Source organism: Bacillus rossius, chromosome 1, assembly GCF_032445375.1.
Source record: "Bacillus rossius redtenbacheri isolate Brsri chromosome 1, Brsri_v3, whole genome shotgun sequence".
In the NCBI taxonomy this organism is placed as follows: domain Eukaryota; kingdom Metazoa; phylum Arthropoda; class Insecta; order Phasmatodea; family Bacillidae; genus Bacillus; species Bacillus rossius.
The window spans coordinates 118,107,675-118,135,588 of record NC_086330.1 but is presented as its reverse complement, the minus strand read 5'-3'; the positions used below and the strand labels follow the sequence as shown (position 1 = coordinate 118,135,588).

Here is a 27,914-nt window from a genome sequence, read left to right as displayed (position 1 = left end):
GAACTACGATAAATAAACTATAATTTTATTGGCTGGAAACATGACTAACAGTATTACTTCAATATTTGACACTGGACATCAGAGTGAAGCTCATCAGAACAGTGTACAATCAGATTTACCATTCATCAAATTTTTTTGGATGGCATAAAATTTAATTTCTGTTGACATAGTATATTTATTAAGCTAGTTAACCCTCACGCAAAATAAACTGAATAAAAAGACAGAAGTTTCTTCATTACAGGAACTATAGCTAACCTTTAAACCAAAAAAAAAGTATACATGAACGTGAGTATCATTTAGGCCTCTACACCTATGAAGGCATGTATTTTTGTCAAGCTCTGAAAGTCTGCAAACTACTGGCAAAAAAATAACTTACTATCTATTCTTAGCAACTAAAATCATGCCTAGTTTTCCACTGAGCACAGCGATCATATCTCTGAAACACGTCACAAAAATGTGCCATAGACACTCTCCCTCACCATCATGAGCTCAGCCTGAAAACCACTGAGAGTGTACCCAGAAAAATATCAGCGCACACGGGGGGAGTCTCGAAATTGAGTATCAGCTATACAGCATATCAAAGTAAGCATTCACATTACACAAATGTGGTACACATACCTTTTTTTTTTAAAAACCTTACAGCATTTATGGCATCTGTACAAGAAATCTGAAAGTGCACATTTAACTCGGCTAAGTTGTGACACTCCTTAAGCTTCTACGTCATGTGATGTAATTAATGTGCATATAGCAAAAGTGTCAATAAATTCTGTGAAGTACCTTGTCTGGGGACGGCTGGTCTGGCAGTTTTGGACTGGAATTATCGATCCAACTGGCAATACCTAGAAAAAATATATAATTATTTTAGCATTTAATAAGGAAAAAAAAGTATCTCTGTAAGTAGGTATTTTATTATCAAGTGAATTACATAAAAATATATACTAACAAAACAAAATAAAAGAGGAAACTTCAAGAAACCTTTAGTGAATTTATGTCGCACTGTACATACATCAAAATGGAAGTAAGTGTGCAATACAAAAACCAGTTTTCACATACATTCCTGGAAATCAGTGCAAGTAATGAAAGTGAAAAGTGAAGTGTGGTACACGCATCATAAAAACAAGATGGTAAAAATGACTGATGGAAAGTGGAGATTAAGACAGAGGAGGATGGCATGTACTAACCTGGAGAGGTGGGACTGAAGCTGATTGAGTCATTGGAATGTTCTTTAGCAAGCTGTACTTGCAGGCTGGTGCGACGAGGCTTCTTTTCCTCTAGGGAAGCAGAAAAGAGCAACTTGTTCCAGCGAAACACACCTACGTCAGTCAACCAACCACTACTACATTCTCTGCTAGTAAGGCGAAGGACAGAGGCTGGCTAGAACATGCACAAGCAAGGTCGGAAAGAAAGACCGAGAGAACAATGTTACTGTCACGCAATTATCAAATAACTCAATGTCAGAAAACTGTATAAAACATTATTAACATACACACTCAAAGATAGACCACCATGTTGTGACCAAATTCAGACTTTGGACGTTCTTAAAGTATCTGGCACATGCTGGTATATTTTACAATATTAAGCCATTACATTAGGAAATATTCACACATTCATTTGCACTTTGGATAAATGTACATATCTACATACGAACATTACAAATACAATAAGTGTGAGTTACAAACATGTTCAGTAGTTATTTTTCAATGCCTTTCATCTTGTTTTTTGACTGTCATTCATGACCTGCGAGCTAATTTACCATTTCCATCCCACGTAGTTTATAGTATGGTATTAAATATGATACAAAAATATTATAAACTGGAATTCCTAATATAAAATACAATTTTTAAGACTTGGAAAGTATTTATTTTAAAATAATTTTCTTATGTTATAGGAATACTATATTTTCCAGCTCTTCAAAAGTTTAAATAGCATTCACAAATAAAAAAATTAATAATTTAATAATGCAAGATTTCAAACAAATTTTTAATTTTCCAACTGAGTCTCAAATATTCAGAGTAATTTTTGTATACATTAATTATTTGGTAATTGTTCCTTATCCAGTTTATGTTAAAGCTTTATAATGCATATCTTCAAAATAAAAATATTTTTTGGTAGTTGTACAGTTTCAAATTACAGACACATTCACTGCTTACTTTATTTTAATATCTTACGTTAAAATAAAAATTAATATATTAAAACAATTGCTCCCGGAAGCAATGTTCATCAAAGTTTTATATATATACTAGCTGCAGTACCCGGCGTTGCCCGGGCTGAAAACAGGGTGAAGGGGACCTTTTTCGAAATCAGACGTAGTTAGTAATTATATTCTTAATTTGAATGTCAAGTGTGCAAAATAATTTATATCAATTTCAGATCCCGACAGACGTTGTTCTGCCAGTGTATAGTTTTTTACCTGTATATATCGAAAAATTGGTGGGCTGTATGTAATCTAGACTTTATAAAGCACTATAGAAAAAAGCTGAAAAATAAGAGATTAGTAATATTGAAATGATTCCATTATCTAGCTAATGCTCAGCATGCATTGCAATGCCTCATTCAGTTTTGTTTTGTAATATGTTTAAAGTAGTTACACATATACAAATCATCCATCCATATCTCTAAATATATATTTATCTCTATTTACATCTATATATATGTATCTCTTTATCTCTATTTATCTCTTTATATCTACATATATACATCCCACTATATCTCTTCTATACATAAATCTCTATATAGCGCTATACATCTATATATCTCTTTATCTAACCCATTTCATTCTCTATACCTCGCTCTATCTCAACTTATCTCTCTGTCTCTCTCAATCTCACTCTGTATATATATCACTCTATCTCTGTCTCTCTTTTATATTTAAATAAATTGTCTCATGCGTGCGCACTTAAACAACAAAAACAGACGAAGTGCCGCTATATAATATGAAATGAACACATTTATTTAAACTATTCGTGCTCCAACCATTGCAAAATAGTTATACCGTCTCAGAAACCTTCACGGGCATCCGCATAACAACTCACCAAAATTTAATCGCAATCGGATAAATGGTATAGGAACGCATACGGCACAAACAAACGAAAATTAAAGACATGACAAACGCATCGAACGAAGGTGCATTTAAAATTCAAGGCAACTCTATATATTGACGAAGTTAAGAACCAAACTGTTATTAGCACCTTTATTTTGCTAGCCGCTGCGAGCTCCACTAAGCGGGCTGGTCTCACCAAGGAGAAAAATATTAATTTGCAAGACCTTACTATATGTATGATTGTGTGGCAGACATAGAGAAATGACACTCACTCACTATTTGTATATCTATGACCTATGATTTTTTCTGTTATAAAATGAAATGTTCACTTTTTCACTCCCTGCAAGAAATATATATCCAATTGTGAATCTAAACCATCCTCGAATCCCCGTGAACTCACACAAAAAATTTCATCAAAATCGGTCCAGCCGTCTAGGAGGAGTTCAGTGACATACACACGCACACAAGAAATATATATATATAAAGATTTTCAAAATCAAATATATTTTGGTAATCCCACAGCTTTGTATTACAAACACAACCAATTCCTTGCTTTATTTTAATACTTTATTTTAAATATACAACCTGATAAACATTAAGGAAAAATTACCAATAAAAACATCAAAATGATGGCAGATGGATCATCTTTTAATTATATGATTTTTCCAAATATTGTGTTGATAATTTTTTTTTAAATATACTTAAAAATCTAAGCCTTACTCCCTTTTTTTTCTCCACATAGGCAAACTATGCTAGTCCATCTCAAACCTACAACCTGTCATTTAACATTAACTACATATTTAATTTTATTGCTTTTGTGAACTAATTTAACTCATTCCAAGACAACAAATTGACCTATAATTATTACTAATCAATTTTATCAGTTTTCTATTATAAAAAATAATCAATTATGACAAACAGGACACTTTTCAAAAAAAATTTAATTTATCCACAGGAACCCATGTTTATCACAATTTATTAAAAAAACTAAGGAAACTTTATCTTATAGCATTGCAGAAAACCTGTGGGTTTACAACTGGAAAAACATTAGGATCTGAAGTTACCATATGTTGTGTTTCAAATATAAATACATATAAACACACACATACACATAGGGGTGTGCAAAGACTTTTTTTCAATTTCAATAGAAATTGAAAACAAAGACCTAAATCCTAGCCGAAGACAAAAACGAACGCGAATATGACTTAAATATATTGCTACATTAGGAAAAATCCATATATATATATATATATATATATAATATATATATATTATATATATATTATATATATATATAACTTTTCAGTGCTTACATAGGGGTCTCTCTATGGTTAGGTAGAACAATTGACTGAACATTACATTCATTTCCTACAGTGAAGGTAATAAAATTAAAAAGGTGAGACAAAATCAAGTATATCAAGCATGTATAGCATCCAACATTTATTGGTTTCTATTTATTGATTTTATTACTGTCACCAGACTAACTAATTGTGTATCCATATTTATTTTGTTAAATTTTAAGTCTGTAGGGGAATCTAGTTTCCACTTTGGAAAATCTTTGGGTGGGAAAGAATTAATTCCCACTAAGTTCACACTCTTTGGATCAAAATATAAACTAAACTATTATACATTAAAAAATACTAAAGTTTAGATACAAATGTGAAAATTTAAGGTTCATGTGCTAAGGAAAACTTTGGAGGCAGATATACAGACTAGAGTACGTTAAGCAAATAACAGATGTAAAGATAAGCAGTTGGTTGCAATTAATTTCCATCTGTGCCTTCAGAATGTTAAAATGTTTAGATTGTGGGTTACAGAAAACGCAACATAACTCCGAGTCTGGGTGACGGTTAGAAAATCGATGTGTATGTGAGTCACGACATTGGGGAAGGCAGACGTGGCGCGGTAACGAGCGATAATGCGTAACTTGATAACAGGGGCTACACGCTACTGCACACAGTGAAAACTTAGTCCTTCGGTGAAATTTCGGTGAAATCCTACGAATACATTCATTAACACATCCGTGGTACTTACTAAACGTTTTCGTTTACAGTTTGGATCTGAGGTTTGTGTGCATGTAGTGTATCACTTTTGTTCAGAGCCAGTGTTACATATGTAGTGCAGTACTTCAGTAAAGTACAACTTTATACATAAAATGCCTTCAGTGTTATCAAAAGTTAAGAGTAAAAAACTGCACTCGCAGGCGCGGGAAATCGTCTGTAACGTTCTGCAGTTTATGGAAAATGAAGTGCGATTACTGGAACCCTTCATTTCACTAGAGAAAGCACAGCTGAGAACAGCTAAGGCGACGGGTGTGTCTCGCACGACTGTACAAACAATTAAAAGGGAGGCTAAGAGGAATGAAGCTGGTGAAGGAACATATTTCGAGACGCCCAACAAGAAGCGAAAGAAAACATGTAAACACGAACTCGACACCTTTGTTGAATCTGTGGTACGACGTACTGTGTACAATTTTTACTTACTTGAAAAACATGTGCCGACTGTCGAAACTGTACGCCGTAAACTAAAGAATGGCATAAATTACCAAGGTAGCAATACAATCTTAAGGACGACTTTGAAGAAGCTAAGATTCAGGTGGCAGAAAACCAAATCGCAGCGCTTACTTTTAATAGAAAAATCAGATACTTGGCAAAAACGTATAGAATATCTCAAGAGTATGCATAAATATAGAAATGATGAACACACAATTATATACTTGGATGAGTCGTACATATTGTTGTCTCATGTAAAAAATAAAATGTGGAGTGACATGTCCTCAAATGGTTTACTAGTGCCTGTCGCGAAGGGTCAAAGATTAATAATGATTCACGCAGGTGGCGAAAAAGGTTTTATCCCAAATGCTCTTGCAATGTGAAAGTCGCACCAGGCAACAGGGGATTATCACAAAAACATGAATAAAGATAATTATGAAAAATGGCTCACCGAACAATTAATACCAAATCTTCCACCAAACAGTGTTGTTGTGATAGATAATGCTCCCTATCACAATGTAAAAATAAACAAAACGCCTACCTCCAGCTTGACAAAATTGGAAATGCAGCAGTGGTTAAGGAGAATATTTCCTTTACTAGCGACATGCTCAAACCAAACTTGTATAACCTCATAAAGAAGCACAAACCTTCGCAAGTGCAGTACTCGGCAGACAGACTATTGGTAAATAGTGGCCACACATTACTTCATCTGCCCCCTTATCATCTGGATTTGAATCCGATAGAAAGCATATGGGCTTAAGTTAAAGAAGAAGTCACTTCAAGAAATGTTACTTGCAATTTGGCCAATGTAAAAAAACTTTGCGAGGAAATATTTAACCGAATGGGTCCAGAAGATTGGATACCAATTTGCAATGACGTCAAGACTCTCGAGAACGAATACTGGGATAAGGATGTGCGTTTTGACAATGAAATTGATAAAGTGATTGTTCAGTTAGGTGATGCAAACAGTGACAGCAGTGACGTTTACACATCAGACTCTTCGGATGGAACAGTCAGTGGCGTTGAAGAACTGAGGTAGTGCTTGGAACGTCAGTGGTAAGTGGTTAATGTTTTCTGCTTTTCTCTACCTGCTGGGAAAAATCGCAGTATCTGCTTATACCCACTCCTCATCCACCCAACCCACACATGTTACAGTCCCTACTCCTCATGTGTGACGTAGCTCAAGCTCGGAGTTATATTTCGCCTAGTGTAAAATAGAATGTACACCGAGAAACTTTATTTAAATGTTGTAGCTATAACAATAATAATAAAAGTTTTTCATTTTATTTTTTTATTTTTTTCTGTGAAAATTAGGTATTTTTATTGCTATGAGCTAAAATTTATGGATTTTACTTTTTGGTTTGTTTTAATTAAATTGTAGGAAAACAAGAGTAACTTTAACTTAACATGCTTCTTTCTTTACATGTGCAGCGTATGTATGTTTGGGTAAAAGAAGTACAAATGTTTTTTTACACTTTTGAAGTGACTTTTTCGTCAACCTGAGTGGTGGAGGGTGGGGGAGGTAATACTCTGAGCTCTCAAATAAACATCGCCAATGACAGTTACTTAGTTGCGCGGAAGTCGGAGGGAGAAAAGAGGGCAGGGTGATCTATAAATCTGGACGGTCACTGTGTATCATCTACCCAAAAAAAATACATGTCAAAGCATGTTAGGATAGCTCAGACCTTATTTCTTAAGTTTGTAGCTGAAAGTTTTCTACCAGATCTATAAAACTTTCCTTTGCTACAACAGGGCAGGTACCACACTGTGTGCCGTTTTACAGACGCATATAAAGCCTTATCTGTTTGCAGTCAGTTCAAATATTTATATTTAACACTCTTCCCAGTAAATAAAGGAAGCTGATAAGGCAGTTGCTATATATGTCTGTCTTTTTCTGTATTAGTTTTCTCACAATTCATGTGATAGTGATCTACAGGTAACAGGCTATGTTGAGTCATGTGCACATTTTATTCGTTGCGGTTTTATAGGGTATTTTTATCTTTTTTTCTTTCAAATTCTTTCATTTGCTAGGATTCAGAGTTTGACCAAGCTCCTATCAGACATGATCAGTGCCAGACTCTGGCTATTAGCAGACAATAAGAAAGGAAATGGCAAAGCCAATGAGATACTAACAAGTAGGATAACTGTAGAATGCATCACCATCCAATCACGTACAAGAGACTTGCGGGAGGGCATGACAGGAGTGGCCAGTGCCTCAGAGCACTGTGATATGTGCCACAATTTTCCTGACAGTCTCGGGCTAGTGCTATTAACGTTATAATTTGAAAACGTAATATGAAAGCTTGTGGCTTCTAATGTATTTATTAACAAAAAGAAAATCTGCATAAACTATTGTTGTTAGTTGTTGTTAGTCCTCAGTCCTCACAAACTCTAGAGCACAGGACATCTTGTGAGTTCAGCTCCGTCATTTAACGAAAATGTGTTGCACAGAACAGGCAGGCTGAGCCCTACTGAACCAAATAGTGCTGTTCTAAAATGATAAGTCACATTCAAGGAAAAAATGCTGTGCCAAAGAGATTTTTCAACCTCCTTGGCCACACTCTGAAAGTATTCACTTTCCCTACTTCCCCTTCCATCCTACTTACCTCTCATACTCCTCAATCCCACACCAACAACTCACAAGATGTTTGACTTGCACTATACTGCCATAATAACTGTTTCCTAGGTTCTCATTTGTAAATTTAACACCAGACGCAATTCTTTAAAAGTTAATAGAAAGATATGAGTGAGAACACTTTTAAAGCAGAACTGGCAGGTTTATCAGACAAATAGATCTACATTGCAGAACACATACATTCCACTTGTCCCAGCCACTTGTAGGAACTATAGCATAATTTTAAACAAACTAAAATTGATTGAGCAAACAAGATGATTAATGAAATACTTAAACTACTAAGACAAAATAACTGAAACCTAGTTATGAACTTCCAAAGGAAGGTACTAAAACTCTGCGTAGTATCTCAAAAGGCTTCAACGAAATCTTTCAAACTTTAGGGGCCTTGTACAAAATCTAGGAGCCAGTGGAAAAAATTACTTATGTGAACAGTTCTACTTTTAGATTATATCCAAATATTTAAGTACTAAACAGAACCTATATAGCAACAGTAATTATTAGAGTTAACTTATTGCAATTTAGATATTGTTCCAGTTTCTTTGGTGGAGTCATTTTTGTACAAGATTTTGTAAGAACAAAATTGGCTGACGTTTTCTAGAAATCACCGTATAGTAATAGGTGGATATCTCGGCAGAAGTTAGTCTCAAGCAAGGAAAATAAGGATGTAAGAAGGGGAGTCCTACAGTACCTGAGGAGCGGCTGGGGGACAGCACCGCTCGCAACGGAGCCTCGCTGGGCTGGCTGTGGGAGAGAGGCTCCTGTGTGAGGTGTCTGTGAGCTCCGGGCACTGGCACTGGGGTCGAACTAGAGTTTCCACCTGCGCAGCATGCATGCACTTTTCCTATAGCAATTCTCTTATGGCCACACCATTAAATAAACATCATGAACTTAATAAGCATTTTTTTTTAAATGTTCGTTACCACGACTCGCTTGTATAATCAGCACCATTCAAATGACTCAGTGGATAAATTTTTACAATAGAACCTGATTTTTAAAAAAATTTTTTACAGTATGTGTAGCATGCATATGTGCCTTTATTTTAAATTAAATAAAACTTTTTTTTTTTTGCTTTATTGAAGGTACCGTAAAATATAAAACTGTATCCAATAAAAACAGATTAGCAGAGTATAAAATTCGGTACAAGAATCAACATGCCTTCCTCTCTCTCTCTAATGTAGGTTGAGCAACTGTCTCCATCAGGCACACTAACATGCTTACTGGCAGGCAGGGCACGGACTACCTTAACCTTAAGGCTACGTCTCACATACCGAGTTGGTTAGTTTATTTTATTTTATTACTGTTATTTGCAGACTTTTTCCAGGGTGTCTACAACACCTAGTGATCCAATTTCTGAACCTTGTAAAAAATTATTTTTACAATTATTTTATTGAAAGGTATTTTTTTAAATTTGCTACATAGTCAGAATTAAACATACCTAAGCCAATACAATACAAAATTTCCTACGATCGTAGGAACGTACAGATTTTTATGTTAAAGAAGCTAAACAAATAATTATTTCACATGCGATTATAAACTAATGTGAGGTGTCAAAAAACAAAATGTATGTTAGCAAAAGGCTGCTGGTAATTCAATCTTTGTGACCTTCAGCACCATTGCTGCTTATTTAGTGACTTTTTTGTGACACTCGTGACCAGTCACTCAGTTTCCTTACTTTTCTGTGACTTTCAAGACTTTCGTAATCTGTAGACACCCAGTTTCCTGTAAATTTATTAAGATAGCTCTCAGATTTTTGTTCTTCTGCCACAAATTTTCTCACCAGATTATCTACTTAATGTTATATTTTATTTGTAAAAGGTCATGTTAGTAATCATAATTATGAACACTTGTAATACTTTTTACCTCCATTCCATGATATTTGGTAAATATATTTTGGGAAAATTTGGGATAAAACATAAAATGCAAGAGTGATATCATAATATATACGTATACAGGAAAAGCCCACAAACAACATAAATAACAAGAAAATGAAATAACCAACATGGTGTGAGACTGAGCCCTAAAGCGGAATTACAATAGTCTGTCGACTCCCTCTGTCATCCATCCGTCCATCCGTCACTCTTTTGTCCATCAACACCATTAATCTAGCCAAGCAATTTACATCTTGACTTCATCCGTCTGTCAGAATATTTTCCCAAAAAAGAGCTGCCAACAATTAATATCTTTCTCTCAGAGATTCATAAAGATGTTGTTTGCTATTTATGTCATGTTTATGTGTGTACTGTATTAGCATATAAATTCAGATTCATGATTACATTATTCGCAACATTATAAAAAAAAACATCTGAACGACCTATACAACACCACAGACCTATATACTGCCCCGTCAAAACCATAGATATATTCCATCCATCCATCCATCAAAAGTTAAGAGTATGTCAAGTTTTTGACGGGCGGATGGACAGAATTTTTCAGGCCATCCAATTTGCTGCAGGTCCTCATGTGACGGACAGACGGGCAGAAGAGAAGATGGGCTTTTGTAATTCTGCCTTTACGACCATTGGATTCTCATAACCTACTTCCAATCTGACAAATTAATGGACCCACACAAATAAATCTTGTAAAAACAGAGAAAACTACATAGAAACCTGAGACACAGCATTTAAAAGTTTAAAATTAACCAATGTGTCTCCAAAAGGACTATCCTTGACACTTGATTAGGCAGTCAATTGTTTTGAAGCTTCAGATTATTCCCACACCTTACCCCTCCCCCGTAATACCAAAAGTAGTACTGCTTGCTCCTCCAAACAAACTGTTTCTACACTGTTGTAGCACTATGCAATCTTCCCTAGTTAGAACATGTCTTCACAATCACTACCACAATGCCACCAACCCTATAACAAACTACAGCAACTTGCACAGATTCACTGTGCAATAATCAAGCAGATGTTTCAAAAAGCATTCTTTGCTACTCCACTAATTGAAGTAGGCGGAAGTCTGCACAAAGAGTTATCAAGCACATGTTCCTAAATATGTTTTTGTCAGGCATTGCGTTATCCCAGTGGATGACACTGGAGCAGACAAGAGCAAGATACAAATTGAACATTTTGATCACAAGCCACATCTAAAAGTTACACAGTGACATTTATGTCTTTTCCTTTGTTGATCCTACATGGAGTGGAATACTCACGGAAATAGGACCCAATTGTTATAAAAGTTTTCATACACTATAAGTAATGTACACATTAGCATACATATTTACATAAATTATATCAGGTTTGATACACATCTAGTACCTCCTTAAGCATTCAATTAGGGAATGCAATCTCGATCTCGCGAGATCCCGATCATCCGAGATCTCACCTCATTTTTCGAGATCAATCTCGAAGCATAAAATGACGAGATCTCGGCCGAGATTGACGATATCGAGCAGCAGTAGTCAACGACGCATGACGCGTGTTCTCTGCGCACGAGCGAGTCGCTGACTGGCGAAGGAAAGTGTCGGACTGCATACGCAAACTATCCCGACTATTCCCGAGTATTCACGATGTTGGGCGAGTGGAATAAAAAAGAATAAGTCATATAGTTCTGACTAGAGTAAGTGAGAAGATATTCGAGTGCGTGCAGGCACTTGTTTGTTTACTATTGTTTTGGTTGTGCAGTTACTGTCATGGTGTGCTTAAATTACATGTTTTTATGGGTTAATTGAATGAAAATTTGTATTACTTTGTTACGCAAGTGCTAGACTGTTAAGTTAATACTTTTAAAATGTCGACAAACAATCAAAATGAACCTTACATGGAGTTTAATAGTTTGTTGCCGGTATGGAGATATTTTAAGAAAGCAGTGAATAATTTGACAGCCCAATGCAAAATAAGTAAAGCTATTCTGAAAACTACAGCCAGTTCCACAAAAGGATTACATGTCCATATGAAGTCAATCCACAAAGTTGACACAAAAACATTGAATGTGGGAGTTCGAAGGACATCAAACCCTCTGCAACTCGATGCTGCCTCGTCGTCGTCTCTGCCGTCGTCATCATCAGCATCTACTACAATGTCGTCAGTGCCACCATCATCTATAGACAAAGAGGCTCAAGAAAATAGCGACTGCCAAACGCCCCCTAAAAAGAAGAAAATCAGTGATTACTTTCAATCCGACTGTGATGTGACTAAAGAAAATGATTTCTCGAATGGTAGCGAAAGATGGACTGCCTTTTCGAGTTTTCTGCACATCCGAGGACATAAAGAATCTTTTTGCTTCAAAAGGTAACAATTATAAATGACCTTCTTCACCAAATACTATTAAATTAATTGTGATGAATTATGGTATGACAATCAAAATGAAAGTGAAAGAAGATCTTCGAAAGCTAAAGAATGAAGACTATAGATGTACACTCTCTTTTGATGAATGGACGTCTGGAATGAGTAGGCGCTTTCTGAATATTAATGTTCATACAACTATCAACAACCAGACTACTTTCTGGAATCATGGACTGGCGCGCATATTTGGAAGTATGTCCTCAGAGTCTTGTGTTCAGCTTTTAAAAAAAAAAACTATCATATTATGATTTATCCCTAGACAATGACATAGTTGGTATAACCACAGATGGAGCCAGTATCATGAAGAAAATCGGACGTCTGATTGAACCGCTTCAACAGCTTTGCTAAACGCACGGGGTACAGTTTGGTATAACAGACATCATTTATAAAAAAAAATCTAGAACCTAATCCTGAACAAAACACGAATCACAGCATAGAAGAGGATGAAGAATTGGAAGATAAACCAGATAGTTACGATGGTTTATACTTTTCTTTACCTGTAAGACAAGCTGATCTGGCTTCGGAATACCATGCGATTGTAGCAAAACTAAGAAAATGTGTTAAGCTTTTTAAGAACTCTCCCACCAAGAATTACATTCAGCAGGAGTTTGGTGGCAAGACAATTCAACCGGTTCTTGATTGTAAAACTCGTTGGTCTAGCCTTTGCAATGTGATAAGCACATACAATACAATGAACAATGTGGCCAAGGCTTTAATCAATCTCTCTCTCAGTTCTAATTCCAATTACTCTTTCAAGGATGAAGAACATGCAGTCCTTAGTGACTTCGAAAATACATTCCAGCCAATAAAACTGGCCGTCGAGGTATTGTGCCGCCGCGATACAGTTTTAGTAAGTGCAGAATATACGTTGCGGTTCATGCTTCGCAAGTTAGAGGACCAGAAAACTCCACTGTCAGAAAAACTAGCCGAGTCGATGAAAAAGTGGATCTCCGAGCGTCGTATAAATGCAACTGCTGCATTGTTGTATTTAAAAAGTCCAGCTAGTTATCAGGATGATTTAGAACTATTGAAGTGCGACAAAACTTTTAAATTACCTAGGAAATATATTATAAGAAAGGAAATTAAGAATATAGTCAGACAATTAAATCGCAGCACTACACAACCAGATACTCTTTCTCAAGCCTCGACCTCAACTTCTGGTAATGAAATAAATACCGGTACTGCAGCAAACTTGGCAAACGAGGATGACTTGCTTCTTTCAATGATTGCAGAGGATATGAATTTACGTGCTGCTGTAAGATCAAATAGAAGTCTTCAAGAGGAACTAGAAGATACATTGAAAGCCTGTAAAAGTCCTTTCTCGTAGGTTGCTACTATTACAGACAGGCTAGAGTCAGTGATTAAAAAAGAGATGGATCTCTATAAGTGTGGAGGATCGAGGGGTATGTTTTGGCAATTTCGATACAACAGCTTGCTCACGCTGATACCAACTAGCGTTGAATCTGAGAGGGCCTTTTCAGCCGCTGGCTACATAGCGCTTGACATAAGATGCCATTTATCCGACAGCACTCTTAGCACTAGGTATTTGTTTTTTAAGAAGCTATTTCCAAAATCACTCTTAATTTAGTTAGGAGTGAACACTCGTAATCACTCCTAGTTTAGGAGTGATTTTGGAAACAGCAATTTTTGTAAATTTTTGTTTTCACTATCATTATCTTTGTTAAAATAAGTACTTTCTTTATAAGAGATTTTACAGGTCTGAATTTTTGTGTTCATTAACATAACACAAGTAAAAAATTATAAAAACGAAGACTTTTTTCAATAATTCATGTTGTATCTTACTCGCATCATAATCACAACTACTAAGCAGTTTCAATCATGTTTCAGTATCTAATTAAAACAATACTTTTCGAAATCCATCCGAGATCTCGAAAATGCTGAGATCTCGCCGAGATCGAATTTATGATCCCTCGAGATCTCAACTTAGCGATCTCATTTCGAGTTTGCATTCCCTACATACAATACAGCACACATAATTTTTCCATAAGTTTACAATGAGAACAAATCATCTTTAAACATATATAAGTTCTATAGTTTCATATGAAATATTATTGTTGTTATTGTTGTATAAGGTTGAAAAGTTAACCATAGTTCTATTTCTCTGTCTTCTACTAGATGAAATATTGCTTCACAGAAAATAATTCTCTAAAAGGACTTGTTTTAATGTGTTTTAAAGAAATAAATTGGTAAAGTTTATGATATTTTGTGGCAGTAAGTTGTAAGGTTTAAGTAAACAGTATAATCTAGACCAGTGGTTCCCAACCTGGGGGCGATCGCCTCCAAGTGGGCGATTTTGGTTATCAGGAGGGCAATAAATAAGTGGGGGCGATTTGGGGGCGATGAATATTCAAAAGGGGAAAAATTAAAATAATTCTGTACAGTACAAGTTGCCGTATAGCATGAGTCACTAGCTATTCTTCGCTGGCGAGTTCACTGCACTCACCCGTCTCCACAGTCACCCACCTGTTGTTACTCAGCGCAACCGACTGGTGACTCAACCCCCTCCCCCTCCAGCTATCACAGCACACTTGCCATTGACCTACATTCATCTTCAGTCTTCAACAGTCTTTGTGTGCCTCACCATCAGTTTTTGTTTGTGTCTTTTCTGCTTTTGTGCGTTTGTTTTGAAGTGTAGAAGTTCATGCACAATGGAATAAAAAAAAGAAGTGTCGTCAATACTCAGCTGAGTATTCAAAATTCGGTTTTATCGTGTCACCGCAAAATGTGCAGTTTCCACATGGTCTTTTATGCGATAAAACATTTACTAGTAATGAAGTCATGAAGCCTTCGCAAATGAAAGATCATTTATCAAGAGTACACAGTGAACTTAGTTATTTTCAACACCTCAAAGCTAAAGCTGATAAACGGACTAATGTGAGTGAATTATTTAAAAAACGTGCAACCGATCTTGACAAAGGTCTTCTTGCTTCTTACGAGGTGACTTTATTGATCGCTAAATATGGTAAACCTCACACAATTGGCGAGACTCTTGTTTTACCTGCTACCAAAAAAATTGATGAAATCATGTTAGGTGAGGGCCCTAGTAATAAGATAAGTCAATCGGTTCCTTTGAGCAACAATACTGTTTCCATGCAAATTGACGAAATGGCCACGGACGTTGAATCCAAACTCACCAATTTGTTGAAAAAAAGTAAATTTGCATTGCAGATTGATGAATCAACTGTGATTGATAACAAAGCAATTTTATTAGCTTATGTGAGGTTTATCAATGAACAAAAGGAAATTACTGAGAAAATGTTGTTTGCTAGAACTTTGATAACTGATACGAAGGGATCATCGATTTTTAAAGCAGTGCAAGGTTATTTTGAGGAAAAAGTGATTCCTCTAAAAAACGTGAGTGCTTGCGCAACAGACGGTGCTCCTGCCATGTCAGGTCGTCATGCTGGGTTTCCTTAAGAAAGAAGTGCCACAGGTCATCACTATTCACTGTGTCATTCATTGTCAACACTTAGCTAAGAAAAAATTGAGTGGTGTCCTGCATGAAACCCTATAACTGGTTATTGCTGGTGTCAACAAGATCAAAGCTAATCCCCTCAATGACTGTTTGTTCCGACAACTTTGCCATGAAAATGATGAGGAATTTGAATGCTTGCTTCTTTCCAAAGGAAACTATTTGCGCCGTTTCTTCGAATTATTTGACACGGTTAATCTGTTTCTTGACAAGTCTGATCCTGTTTTAAGTGAGAATTTGAAGCAACACAAGTTTGAACTTGCGTACCTTACAGATATTTTTGAAAAAATTAACGATGTCAATATAAGGCTTTAAGGAAACAAGATGAACCTTATCAAGGCCAAAGGAATTATTTCATCATTAATCGCCAAGTTTGATATTCACAAGGTAAATATTGGCCGTAAAGAGCTGATTCAGTTTTCGACCCTTAAAAGGTTTCCTGTCAGATAACGAGATTCCTGAACTCCCAGAAGACAAAATCCTAATTTTTACTGATCACCTTGACCAGTTAAAAACTGACATGGAATAAAGATTTAAAGATTTGACCCAGTTACAAATTCCGGATTGGATTCTAGATCCATTCTCGTTTGAAGCTGTGGATAAGCTTGATAACTCTTGGCAGACTGAGTTTCTAGATCTGAAGTATGACTATGAGGCGAAAATCATTTTCAAGCAGAACGGTTACAAGTTATCATGGGTGAAGCTTATGGACACTTATCCACAACTGTGGGAAAAAAATTAACCACTTCTCATCTAGTTCCCGTCAACATATTTAATTGAAAAAGGATTTAGTTCTGTTGTTCAGCTCCTCACAAAATAAAGAAATAAGTTTGACATTTGCCTAAAAGGAGACTTGCGTCTGAACTTGACGAACATAAAGCCGGATATTAAAGCTTTAACTGAAATCCACAAGCACAAGGCAGCCATTGAAAAAATAAAATAAAACAATAACAAAGTTTTCAAACTTTCAATTAACCTTGAATGACTGCTACAGCTGTTTCTAGTGTTAATAAAGTTATTTGAATAATTTTTTCAAATTTTAACTGTAAACTTTCTTCATTTTTTCCAGATTCCAATTTAAAAATGAAAACATGTACTCCTGGTTTGAACCACAAAATGAAACTTGCACATTTTGATAATCACTAATAGATGTATTTTTTGGCATTAACAGAAAAATTTAAAGATATTTGACCTTGAAATTAGCAAAATATATAATTTTGAAATTTTGATGCTAAAAAAAAGCAGGAAGGGCTTAAAACAATTACTTTAACTCAACACAGCTGGAAAGCACTCTAGCCGTAGTTATTACACGGAAAATTTGGTCTTTTGGTTCCAACCCCAAGTCACCTTAAAAGGTCATGAAAATTGCTGAAAATGTTCAATATTTTGGCAATTTCAAAGTCATTTTTCTTATGTTTTCCAAATGTATTTAATATATTTTTATACATTTTATGTAAGCCTATAATGTTCTCTTTTTATCAGTAAAGACAAGAAACTTCTTAGTCAAGGCCAACAATAAACTTTTAACAAAACCTCTGCGAGGCCTTATTTTTGCACGCAGTAGCGAAGATAATCGAGCCCTGATTCAAAATGGTGGCAGATAAAAATTAAATAAAAATAGTTTTGAGCTATTTACTGATAAGACTTTATTGGGTGAAAATATTAAAATTTTCTAAAATGGTCAAGCAACCACGCCTTGGTGATTTCACACGGAATGACTCCCCTTTGTAATTTGGAACTAAATTAATACAATAAACATTTATTTTTGAGACTGCATTTCAGCTTCCACAAGCAAACCTCATACATCCATCATATAATGTGACTTCGTCAAATGAAGGTACTGAGTCAAAATATACTTTTGCAGAAAGAAAAAAATTTCAAAGTAACATATCAATGGTTTCCTATATAGTTTGATCAACACCAATGCAGAAAAAGTCTTTGGATCAGCAAGTAGCTCGCTTTATATTTGCAACAAATGCATCCTTTCGTAGTGTTGAATATCCTCAAGTTTGTGAAACTTATGCAACAGCTTCCCCCAGGCTACACCCCTCCAAACACAAAATAAATTAGTGGTCCGTTACTAGATGCTATTTATGAAGAAAAGAAAACTTGTTCCCTTACTCTATAAAATGAAAGAGTTGTGTCTTGGGTTTAATGGCTGGTCAAATGTTCTTAATGAACCAATAATATGTGCTACAACTACGACTATGGGTAATGTATATTTAGTGAACACAATTGACACATCTGTTCATGCTCACACTGCCAATTATCTGACAAAAGAGGCTGTGAACAGTATAAAAATGTGTGAGGACTTCAGGTGCAAGGTTCGCTCGGTTGTTACTGATAATGCTGTTAATGTGTTGAAAATGTGCCAACTTTTGGAGGATAAAGAATATTTGAATATAATCACTTACAGATGTTCAGCTCACATATTAAACTTAACAAGTTTGGCAAATGACTTGAACATTCCTAGTGTGACAGAACATGTTTTACACATAATAAAATATTACAAAAACAACCACTTTGCTAATGCATGTTACAGACAATATGATGTTTAAAAATTAATCCTCCCAAATGTAGTGCGCTGGAATACAATGGTAGATTGCCTTGAGACATACCTTAAAGGTTGGGAAACTCTGTTACAAATTTGTGAGGAACATCGTGACACTATTGATAAAGTAGTACAAAACCAAGTTTCTAACATGGCTTTGAAATTGAATTTAGAGGACTTACTTTCTATTTTGAAGCCTTAGCCCTTGATCAGGTTTAGAAAAACACATGCATTATTTCTGAGTCAGTGTTCATGTGGAAAAATCTTCAAATGAAAATGGAAGCCACAAAGGATAAATATGTCATACAAAAATTCCAAAAAAAGTTATTTTTTTAGCTTATAAGCTGGATACAAAAGAAAAAAAATCATCACTTTGTATTGATTTGACTGAAGAAGAAAAACGCATAGCATTTGAGTTTGAAAAATCAAGAGGTACTCAAAGAGTTCACTGCTTCCATTAATTGTTAAATTTCAATCAAAAATTTACCTTTCCAAAAATCGCTTTTTGAGGATGAAGTAACATCACATGTTACAACCTATGAGTGGTGGAGAAGTCAGAAGAATAAAACTGAGAAATTTAATGATAAAGTTTTTTTTCTGTTGAAAATTTACTTACAGCACAAACTACTTCAGCAAGTGTAGAGAGAGTCTTCTCATCATATGGATTTGTGGATTCTAAAGTACGTAATAAGTTAGGCATAGAGAACACATCAACACTTGTATTTCTTTTTAAATCATTTAACGAACACAACTAACAGTGATATGATGTGATGTGACCTTCAATACAAACAGGAAAGAACTAACAAAATATTGTTTTAACTGGTTGATGATATTTTGATTTTAATAACTGATATTCCAAAAGATTTAAGGAAATGAGTGTTTTTTTTTTATTTAGCATTTATGGCCTCTAGGCATGAAGAGTTTATTCTGTTGTAAAATTGTAGTACTGTCACCAATTTTTTTCCAATTAGTATTGTTACGATTTTCCTGCGGGGCTTCGTAAAGGATAGCCCAATTAAAGATTTTATTACGCTAAACAGTTTTATTTATTACCACTACTTGTCACTTACAAATAATCTTCTAAATTGGCAGATAATTAATTACAGGTAAAGAAATGTCCATTCCCCAGTCACTCGTTTCACACACCTCGCTGGGCCGCACTTCCGGTGCAACTCTCGCCGCAGCACCCCTCGTGGGTCTCAGCCGCGGGACTCCTTCGCCGCACTCCGCCGCCGCCGCCGTCACACCCTTCGCCGAGATCCCACACGACGACTCGCTCACCACTTCACACGGGACTCCGCCGCGCCCGCGACTCTATCGCCCGGAAATTCCCGACTCCACTGAACTCACTCACTCCCTGCCCTAGAACCTTCGTCCAAGGACTTCGCCACTCTGCCGCACCTGCGGCACTATCGCCCGGAAACTCCGCCGCGAGAGAACTCCCGACTCCACTCACTCACTCACTCACTCACTCAGACTCTCTGCCCTGGAACCTTCGTCCAAGTACTTCGCCACTCTGCCGCACCTGCGGCACTATCGCCCGGAAACTCCGCCGCGGGAGAACTCCCCACTGAACTCTCTCGAAGGTCGGCCCAACCTCCTTATATAGCCCTTGGGTTCCCGTCCAGAACAATCGGGCATGTCTCCGAGATATCGCGCGACCTTCGCCGTCGAAATGTCCAGAAACACGTCGTGAGTCCTATGGAAGGACGCGGCGGCGGCTGCTCAAAGAACGCTGATAAACGAAATAAGCATTGGGTTCCCACAAAACGCGCCGATAAACATGTCTGAGTCCTTTTATGCCGCAGTGCGGCCTCTTTTACGTAACTCAATCTGAGGCAGGTGCGCGCTGCGACGGTCAGGATGTCGCGAGATAGTATGACACGAGATACCAGGAAGAGGATGCGGGTGGAAGGGGGCGCAGATCGGCCGAACGAGCGCGGCGACGCCAACCACTGCAGCCAAGCGCGATCGTAACAGTATTTTAACAATATATTTGACAAACTCTTATGCATTAGAATCATAATTGGGTATATAGATTTCATAAAATTTACATGCAAGACAATTGGATGGTCTTAAAATGAAATATGAGTAGGTATGTTTTTGTTGCCCTCAGTTATTAATCAACCTGAATTATGATATATTTAGTTTGAATGTGATGAGAACCAAAATAACTAATGTAATAAAAAAAATCTGGGTTAAACATAAAAAATCTGGTTTAAATAAAAAAAAACCTGGTTGTGTGGTTTTTTTTAAGTAATGAATATACAGTATTTCCCTCTATTTTTATTGCAACCATAGACACTGAGCAGTGTAAAATTCCTTTATTTGGACAATGCTGACTTGCTCATTAAAGCATACATTAAGTAAAGCATAAACTGAGCAGTTTAAAATTCCTTTATTTGGACAACACTGATTCGTCCTGGACACAGGCTTGGCTCTCAGTACGAAAAGGAGGAGTGGGGGAATAGCGCCTAACAAGCCAGAATTTTTTTTCATATTTATTTTGAGGGGTTTATTGTTTTTTCCTTACATGCTTAAATTAATATCTTAAACTTTTTTTTTCATAAAAGTTGAATAAAAGAAAAGGGTTCAATATTAGCAACCATTAATTTGTAAATACTTCAAGCTCAATCTCTAAATTACTAAATGTCATCTTTTGCAACTGGAGCCGCCCCTGGCTGGACAGCTGTAAGCTGGGGTCCTGTTACTTCCTGAATGCCACATGACAATGGCGGGCACAGGAAGAGAGGAGGGAAAGATGCACAGGCACTTACTAGCCTTCTTAGTATCATGCCATTTATGAACACACACTTTGCGAGGATGTAAATAGCAGTGTGGATTCGCCAAATTTTACTTTTAAGCATACATGGTACATTTAGATTGTTAATCCAGCCTAAAATCTACTAGCATAAACAGACCTTTAACTATGTTATTTGCCAATGATACCGCATTTGATTGATACACTTGCGATTGGGTTTCCGCCCGGTGCAAGGAGTTTCTCCTACACATTCAATTTCTGAAGCCTCTTCCTAAGTCCTTTCCTCTTATCACATCTAGTATCTTTCCCTCAATCCCATTCCACTCCCATCCCGTCCTAAACACGAATACTTGCCTTCCGCTATGTGTCTCACCATTCGTCCCTTCCCTCCTCCACCACATACTCATCGCCTATCTAGCTGCTCTATGTTGCACCCTTTCCAATTCCTTAATTTCTATCCCTAGGTATGGGTCAAACTTTCTGCTGCCTATTCAACCATTGGCCTCACCAACATTGAATATGCCTTCTCCTTTACTCTCCATCCTATCAACCCAATTACTGCTACTGCATTATTTTAATTTAGAAAGTTGTATTTGTATACTATTATCATGTAATTTTAATTTGTAGGTATGTATATATTTTATTTATCGAATTGGGTAAAACGTCTCGCAGCATTAATGTATGCTTTAATGGGACAATACCTAAATAATTAAATCAATGAATGGTTTACTTATATCCTATGTCCCAAAAGAGAAAACGGGAATTAAGTCAGTTAAGACAGTTAAGACAGTTAAGAATAATACCAGTTTCTACAATATGCATTTCATTTGATCAAAACTCAAAACTTACTCATGTTGGGAAAGGATCTTCTCGGAATAACGTGTGGAGTGGCATGAAATACAAAACGTAACCACTCCCACCATACATTTCAAAACGTTGCTGACCAAAGTCAGTGGCGCACTTCGAGGGCCTACGACATTATTTTTCAAATTATTTTATAAAAACACAATTAATTTCAAAAATAGAGGCAAAACCAAATTCACGCATTCGCAATATCGCATATACTGATTAACCTGCGATCAACACTCTGATACAATAATAAGATATCTATGTATAAAGTAAATCGCGAACGCAAATTAACAATTGCGTTTGCGTATACTCTAGTCTATGGATTATAATTCCAAGGAAACAAATTCGCAAACTTAAATACTTGAGACCAGTATTGCCAAACGTAAACATACTTTAAATTGGACGGCATTTATATAAATGGAACCAAGCGCCATTCAATCACAACTGAGAAAAGACTGTTCAAAGTATCTACATGTCAAAAAAATTAATGAAACATCTATATAAAAAAATCACTGTAAAATATTTTAACATGTATAATAGGCTGCTTTATTATTATGCATAACATTGTGAATTCTCTTCCTATCAATGTTTAATTAATAAAAATGGCTGTTTGTTCTCTTTGAATAAAATAAAGTAGAGTTTCTTTAAAAAGAACCAAGTATACTGGAACATGAATGCCATGGTCACGTCAAACAAACAAATAATACACCATTTTAATTACCTTAATACCCATTGTGCAGTAATTGTCCATTGCAAATCTATATAATCAGTCTTAAAACAATCTGGCAAGTGTTCTTCATCTGTCGGATATAAGCTTTGTGTTAAAAATGCCAGATACCCTGAAAGCATACATAACTTATACCATATGAGATGACAAACAAATCACAAAAAAATTCTTAAAAGTCAGTTGGTTATGAGAAACTATTACATACACATTTCAGCATTTCATTCCATTGTGAAGTCTGCGTTATTCCCAAAGCCATCTATGTCATCTTCAACCTCTGTACTCGACTGAAATTTCTGATAAAAATGCCAGACCCCTTGAGGTATAAAATGACGAATAGATTTAATATCCTTAAGCTTTTCCTTAATTATAGGCTTTCCTTAAGGCCACAGGGAAATTAATTTAGAAGACTGAAATCCATCTGAGGGTCTCCCTCGTCGCTTGTTTTTGTTAATGTTAACATCAATGAAAGTTTCTTGAGAATGGCTGGTCTTCATCTGAAGAACTTGTGGTTTACATCTCTCCAATTTAATTTGACGAACTGTGTGCCAGTTGATTTTATTTCCTTCTGTGTCAATCTTCCTGTTGGTGATCTCTTTCTCTATTTCACTGGTCCCTTTAAAGTCGTCATTCTGCATTTGTGTCACAACAAATTTTCTCTTTTTACGGCATCCTTCCATTACCTTTATGTAGTCCTCCAAAGTATTTAGTCGCTGTTGTTTTAGGGCCGATTCCACATCGCCAAAATCAGAATCATTCGGGAGGTAAGTGTGGCCTGAAACTATAAATTCTTAAGTGTCACAGAATTCAGTTAGTTTAGATCACCAAACAATGTGTTCATCATTAGTACCATTTTGATATTCCTATTCTGGCCCCCACACGAGTCAGACCACAAAATGATGTCTGTGACATTCCTTCCGACATGAGTAACACTATGCTTTCGCAAGCTGGAACCTACTTCTTGGGCACCTCTTCCGGCAGTGCCTTCTACCTAAACATAAAAGAAACTTTTGGATTCTTTCCCAGAGTGTATCCCAGTATTATAAACCCATATTTGCCTCTTGTAAGAAATTATATTTGTTGGGATTCTAGGCAGACGCAATGTTTTCTCCATGTCATAACATAACGTTTCCACATTTTCACATTCCTTTGCAGTCTTAATATCACTATTCATTGCATCTCTTGCTTCTGTCTGATGCACATTTAACTCATTCATATAATTGTTTCCTTTTCAATGTGACACCGTCCCCGTTGCCTAATCTGAATTTACGTAAATTTAAGCTGGTAAGTTAATTTTGAATCTCAAGGGGGGGTTCCTGGCCTCGTGGCGGTAGGCAGGGATGCGGCGACAAAGGACTCCCCGGGCTGTTATGGCCTCCCAGGACGCCTTATTAATGAAACACACGAGTTCCTTTGGTGATTTATTGCGGAGTACACTCTACAGGTCACACGTTCACGTGACTGGCCGCTTCACCGTCGACCTAAGCTCCGCGCACCTGGACCTGCTAGGGTCACTGCGAGAGTTAACGGACGTGGCGTGACGAGTGAGGACGAACGGTCCCACGACTTAATTAAGGGAACACATGACACTAAATTACTGTGGTTAGTCCGCACAAGAGAATGATTGGCTTATTAAAACACGTTACACTAAGTTACTGCGATTAGTCCCGCACAGGAGAATAAGCCACTTATTAAAACACGTTACACTGAATTACTGCGATTAGTCCCGCACAGGAGAATATGCATGAGCGGATAGTCCGCGGGGTGGCGATGGCCACGTTAAGCTGGGTACGGACACGGTGGAATCTGAAGCGATATCACACCCGTGGCCGTGGCACGTCCCAGGTGAATACTCGTCCGAAAGTTTTGGTCGCGTTCGGCGCAGTGCCGCCCTGCGTGGGCAAAGAACTATGTCCCGTGGTGGGACGTGAAAGCGTGAGGCGCAGGTGCCACGACGGGTCACCTAATTGCATACGTAAAATATAAAAATCCCTGATGGGATACACATGTTATTAAAAGACCGCGCGTGACTGCTAACGGCCGATTTGGGCCGACCGGGGAGCTGATATAAAACGTTTGGACTATATTTACCTATTGCAGTTATATGGCGTTGGTGCAAAAATTGAAGGCTCCCCGTGCGTGGGCTGCCGGCCCGGGCGAGTGCTGGATGGCGACTGACTAGCCTCCCTGGCCGCCGGGGCCAGGGAGGGGGGAAATTCCGCGGGAAAACTGCGGAGCGCGGGAAGGTGACTTCGGCCAGTTTTGTGAATTATACCCTTTTAACATATGATCATTTAATTAACATTAATTATTGAATGGTTTAGATTTCTTAGTTTTTGTTTATATTATAAAATGCATGAGAAACAATACCCTTGCGCAGTGCCACACCCGGCCGGGCGCTTTGCACACGTATGAGGCCGTGACTGACGTCACGCCGTTCGGGGCACTGCACTACGTTACGCGCGCGGGCGCGTTCGGGGCGCGGCACTTATCAGGTGTTGAGGACACATAACGGCCTGTGCTCTCAGAGGGAGCACTGGCGGCGGCGTCAAATGTTGTTGCAGTTTTGCATTGCTGCATGATATCTGTCACATGCATGCATGTATCTTTTTTCGGCTTTTTCCATTTGATATTAAAATCTCTGTGAAGTATCATTATGTAGCAACTAAAACTTACTGCTCCAGTTCCTTCATTTTCCTCTTTGTATAATTCATACATTTTTGATTCTGTAAGTTCTGTAGATAGGTATTCTGTATCACCACTCACTCGCCGACAGTAGTGTGATTTATACCTAGAAAACTTGTTGATGTGATCATTAATTTTTTGAATTTCAACTGGAGGAAATCGAGGCACACCTTTTCTGTGAGTTCCTCTCTAGTCAGTTACACAATTGAAGCGAATTTTGTTTAGTGATGAGTTGACTCGTTTTGTTGATACTCCCAAGGTATGAGTAAACATTTCTCTGCAGACATTCACTTTATCAAGTTCGTATTTTCTAGAGTATTGTCGTTTGTTAGATGATGACCTTTTTCTTTTAACATTTACCTCTTGAATATGTGCAGCAATGAAAGCAGTCTGGCAATCATAAGATCCTAAATCCCAAAATTTCTCAAACATTTTTTTTTTCTGGAATCAATATTAACATTGTATTTGCATCGTTTGGGGCAGTTGCAATTAAAATCATTGAATTTCTTGGGACTACAGTAAGTACCTTTCACTACGAAATGAGGTTTGTTGCTGTCTTTTAGTTTTTTCCGTGACTGACATGTTTGACTTACATGTTCCGTTTTCTCCCCTTTTTAGGTCTACCTCCTTTCTTATTTTGAGTCGTTTGTCCATCTAACTTTTCAGGTACATTACTATTATCTTCATTCTCTTCCTATATGTATTTGGTCTCTCTATGTTCACCTTCATTGCCTGAATCTAAATGTGGAGTGTAGTCTGGATCTTGAACACTATCATCCCAGTCTTCATTATCATATGTATGAGCCTTTTGACAATATACATCATGATCTTGAGGTGTTCACATCTGTAAAAAAAAACACACAATAACAAATCTAATATTAACTTATAGAATTTTGTACCCTCAAGTATGTATTTAAAAAACTACATTGAATTAAAAACAAATTGAACCCCATTCCTCCAAGATAGTAGTGTCAAAAATATCTTTATGCACACCAAAGCCACTATAAAACATTAGTGTAGAACTTTACATGATGTATGTATATGCATATTAAAAATTTGAAAATTATAAATATCAAAGCAGCATCAAACAAGCCACATAAATGCATTCATACCTCATTGAACACAAATTTGATAGGATGCATACCTACTGTGTTATTTTAATGTAGGTATTACACTAATGCAATATAAGCCTGCTGAGTTTTCTAATACTAACCTCTACGAAGTGAGCTGTCTCCCAGTTTTCTAATACTCCCCATGGTACCTCAAGAACGCCCTGTATTGTCATACTGGCACTCTCGTTTTCATTGTTGGTTGTCGCAGAAGTAGCTTCAACTTCATTATGTACCTCTAAAAATACAGCTTTTTTCACAGGTCACTAGAGCATTTATAATTAAATATACAACCATACAATAAGTCAAATTAGTAATACCAAACTAACCTCTAAATCAACTGGCTTTTTGGTTACTAATAACTTTGATGGTATTTGAAGAACATTCTGCTTCTTTTTTCTCTCTTCATTGTTTATTTCTGTAGCTCATGCCAATTCTATCATGTGTCACCCTCTTTGCACCAATCCAGACATCGTTAAAATTTACAACACATCTATTACCTACTTATTACTGACGACAGTCGTCGTGCCCTCCTAGATGCAGAGGCCGTACCTGTCCGCCGACGTGGGCCTAAGGGAGGTTTGTTCCCCCTAGTTCACCGGCTGTGAAGTGCTACGAGCAGGGACGCACCCGCGTGCGCCCTAGTACGTCAGCGGATGTCAGGGTGTTGTAAATAGTTATGTTTTGTGTGCACATTTTTAAATAACCACGAGCCTCCACAATTACTTATACGTGTGACGTAACAGAACTCTCACGTCTGGAATAGTGTATGTAAATGTTGTGTAAATACTTTGTTTGTCTTTAATCTGTAACTTATTAATTCATTCATTTGTGTTTGTGTTTCATTAATTAATTACTTTTCAGGTCGTTGTAATAATTCTTTAACTCATTCAAGTGCTATGTTAGTCATGTAATCGCAGCCTGTTGCACCGCGAGGTGGGCATCTCTCACGCCGGACAATTTCACCTCCCTCCTCCGCGGCCGCGGGCCTCGGCTCGCTGGCGGGCGGAGGAGGGCAGTGGCGAACCAGACGCGGGGACGAGCAGACGTGCGCCCACTCCGCTCTGCTCGGGAGACGCGTTTCATAGCTCCGAGTTCGCAGTCAGTGAAAGCGTCACAGGACTGCCTCTGTAGTCGAGCTGCTCTATATCAGCATTCGTTGTACCGCTGGACTTTTCTCACTCTTTACGTATCGTTCGGGACTTTAGTTGCATACGTCATAGGCCGTGAATGTGCCTCTTCGAACCACCGAACTCTCTCGGTCAGCACGTGTATTTACTGGACCTTTTCCGCTT

General features: G+C 37.2%; 1 protein-coding gene across 3 annotated transcripts in view; it reads right to left on the bottom strand.

Annotated features, from left to right (window-relative positions):
* LOC134543137 (oxysterol-binding protein-related protein 8) overlaps positions 1–22,421 on the bottom strand; it is a 167,402-nt gene extending 144,981 nt beyond the window's left edge. For 2 of the 3 annotated variants that reach the window (XM_063387988.1, XM_063387996.1), the window contains exons 1-4: positions 22,102–22,421; positions 8,856–8,984; positions 1,182–1,271; positions 778–839 (exon numbers count right to left, since the gene is read on the bottom strand). In XM_063387988.1, the coding sequence (XP_063244058.1) occupies positions 778–839; positions 1,182–1,271; positions 8,856–8,984; positions 22,102–22,105 (285 nt within the window). In that variant the 5' untranslated portion in view covers positions 22,106–22,421. The remainder of the gene's footprint in view (positions 1–777; positions 840–1,181; positions 1,272–8,855; positions 8,985–22,101) is intronic. The other variant, XM_063388004.1, reaches the window with a different exon arrangement.
* Between the last annotated feature and the right edge of the window lie 5,493 nt (positions 22,422–27,914).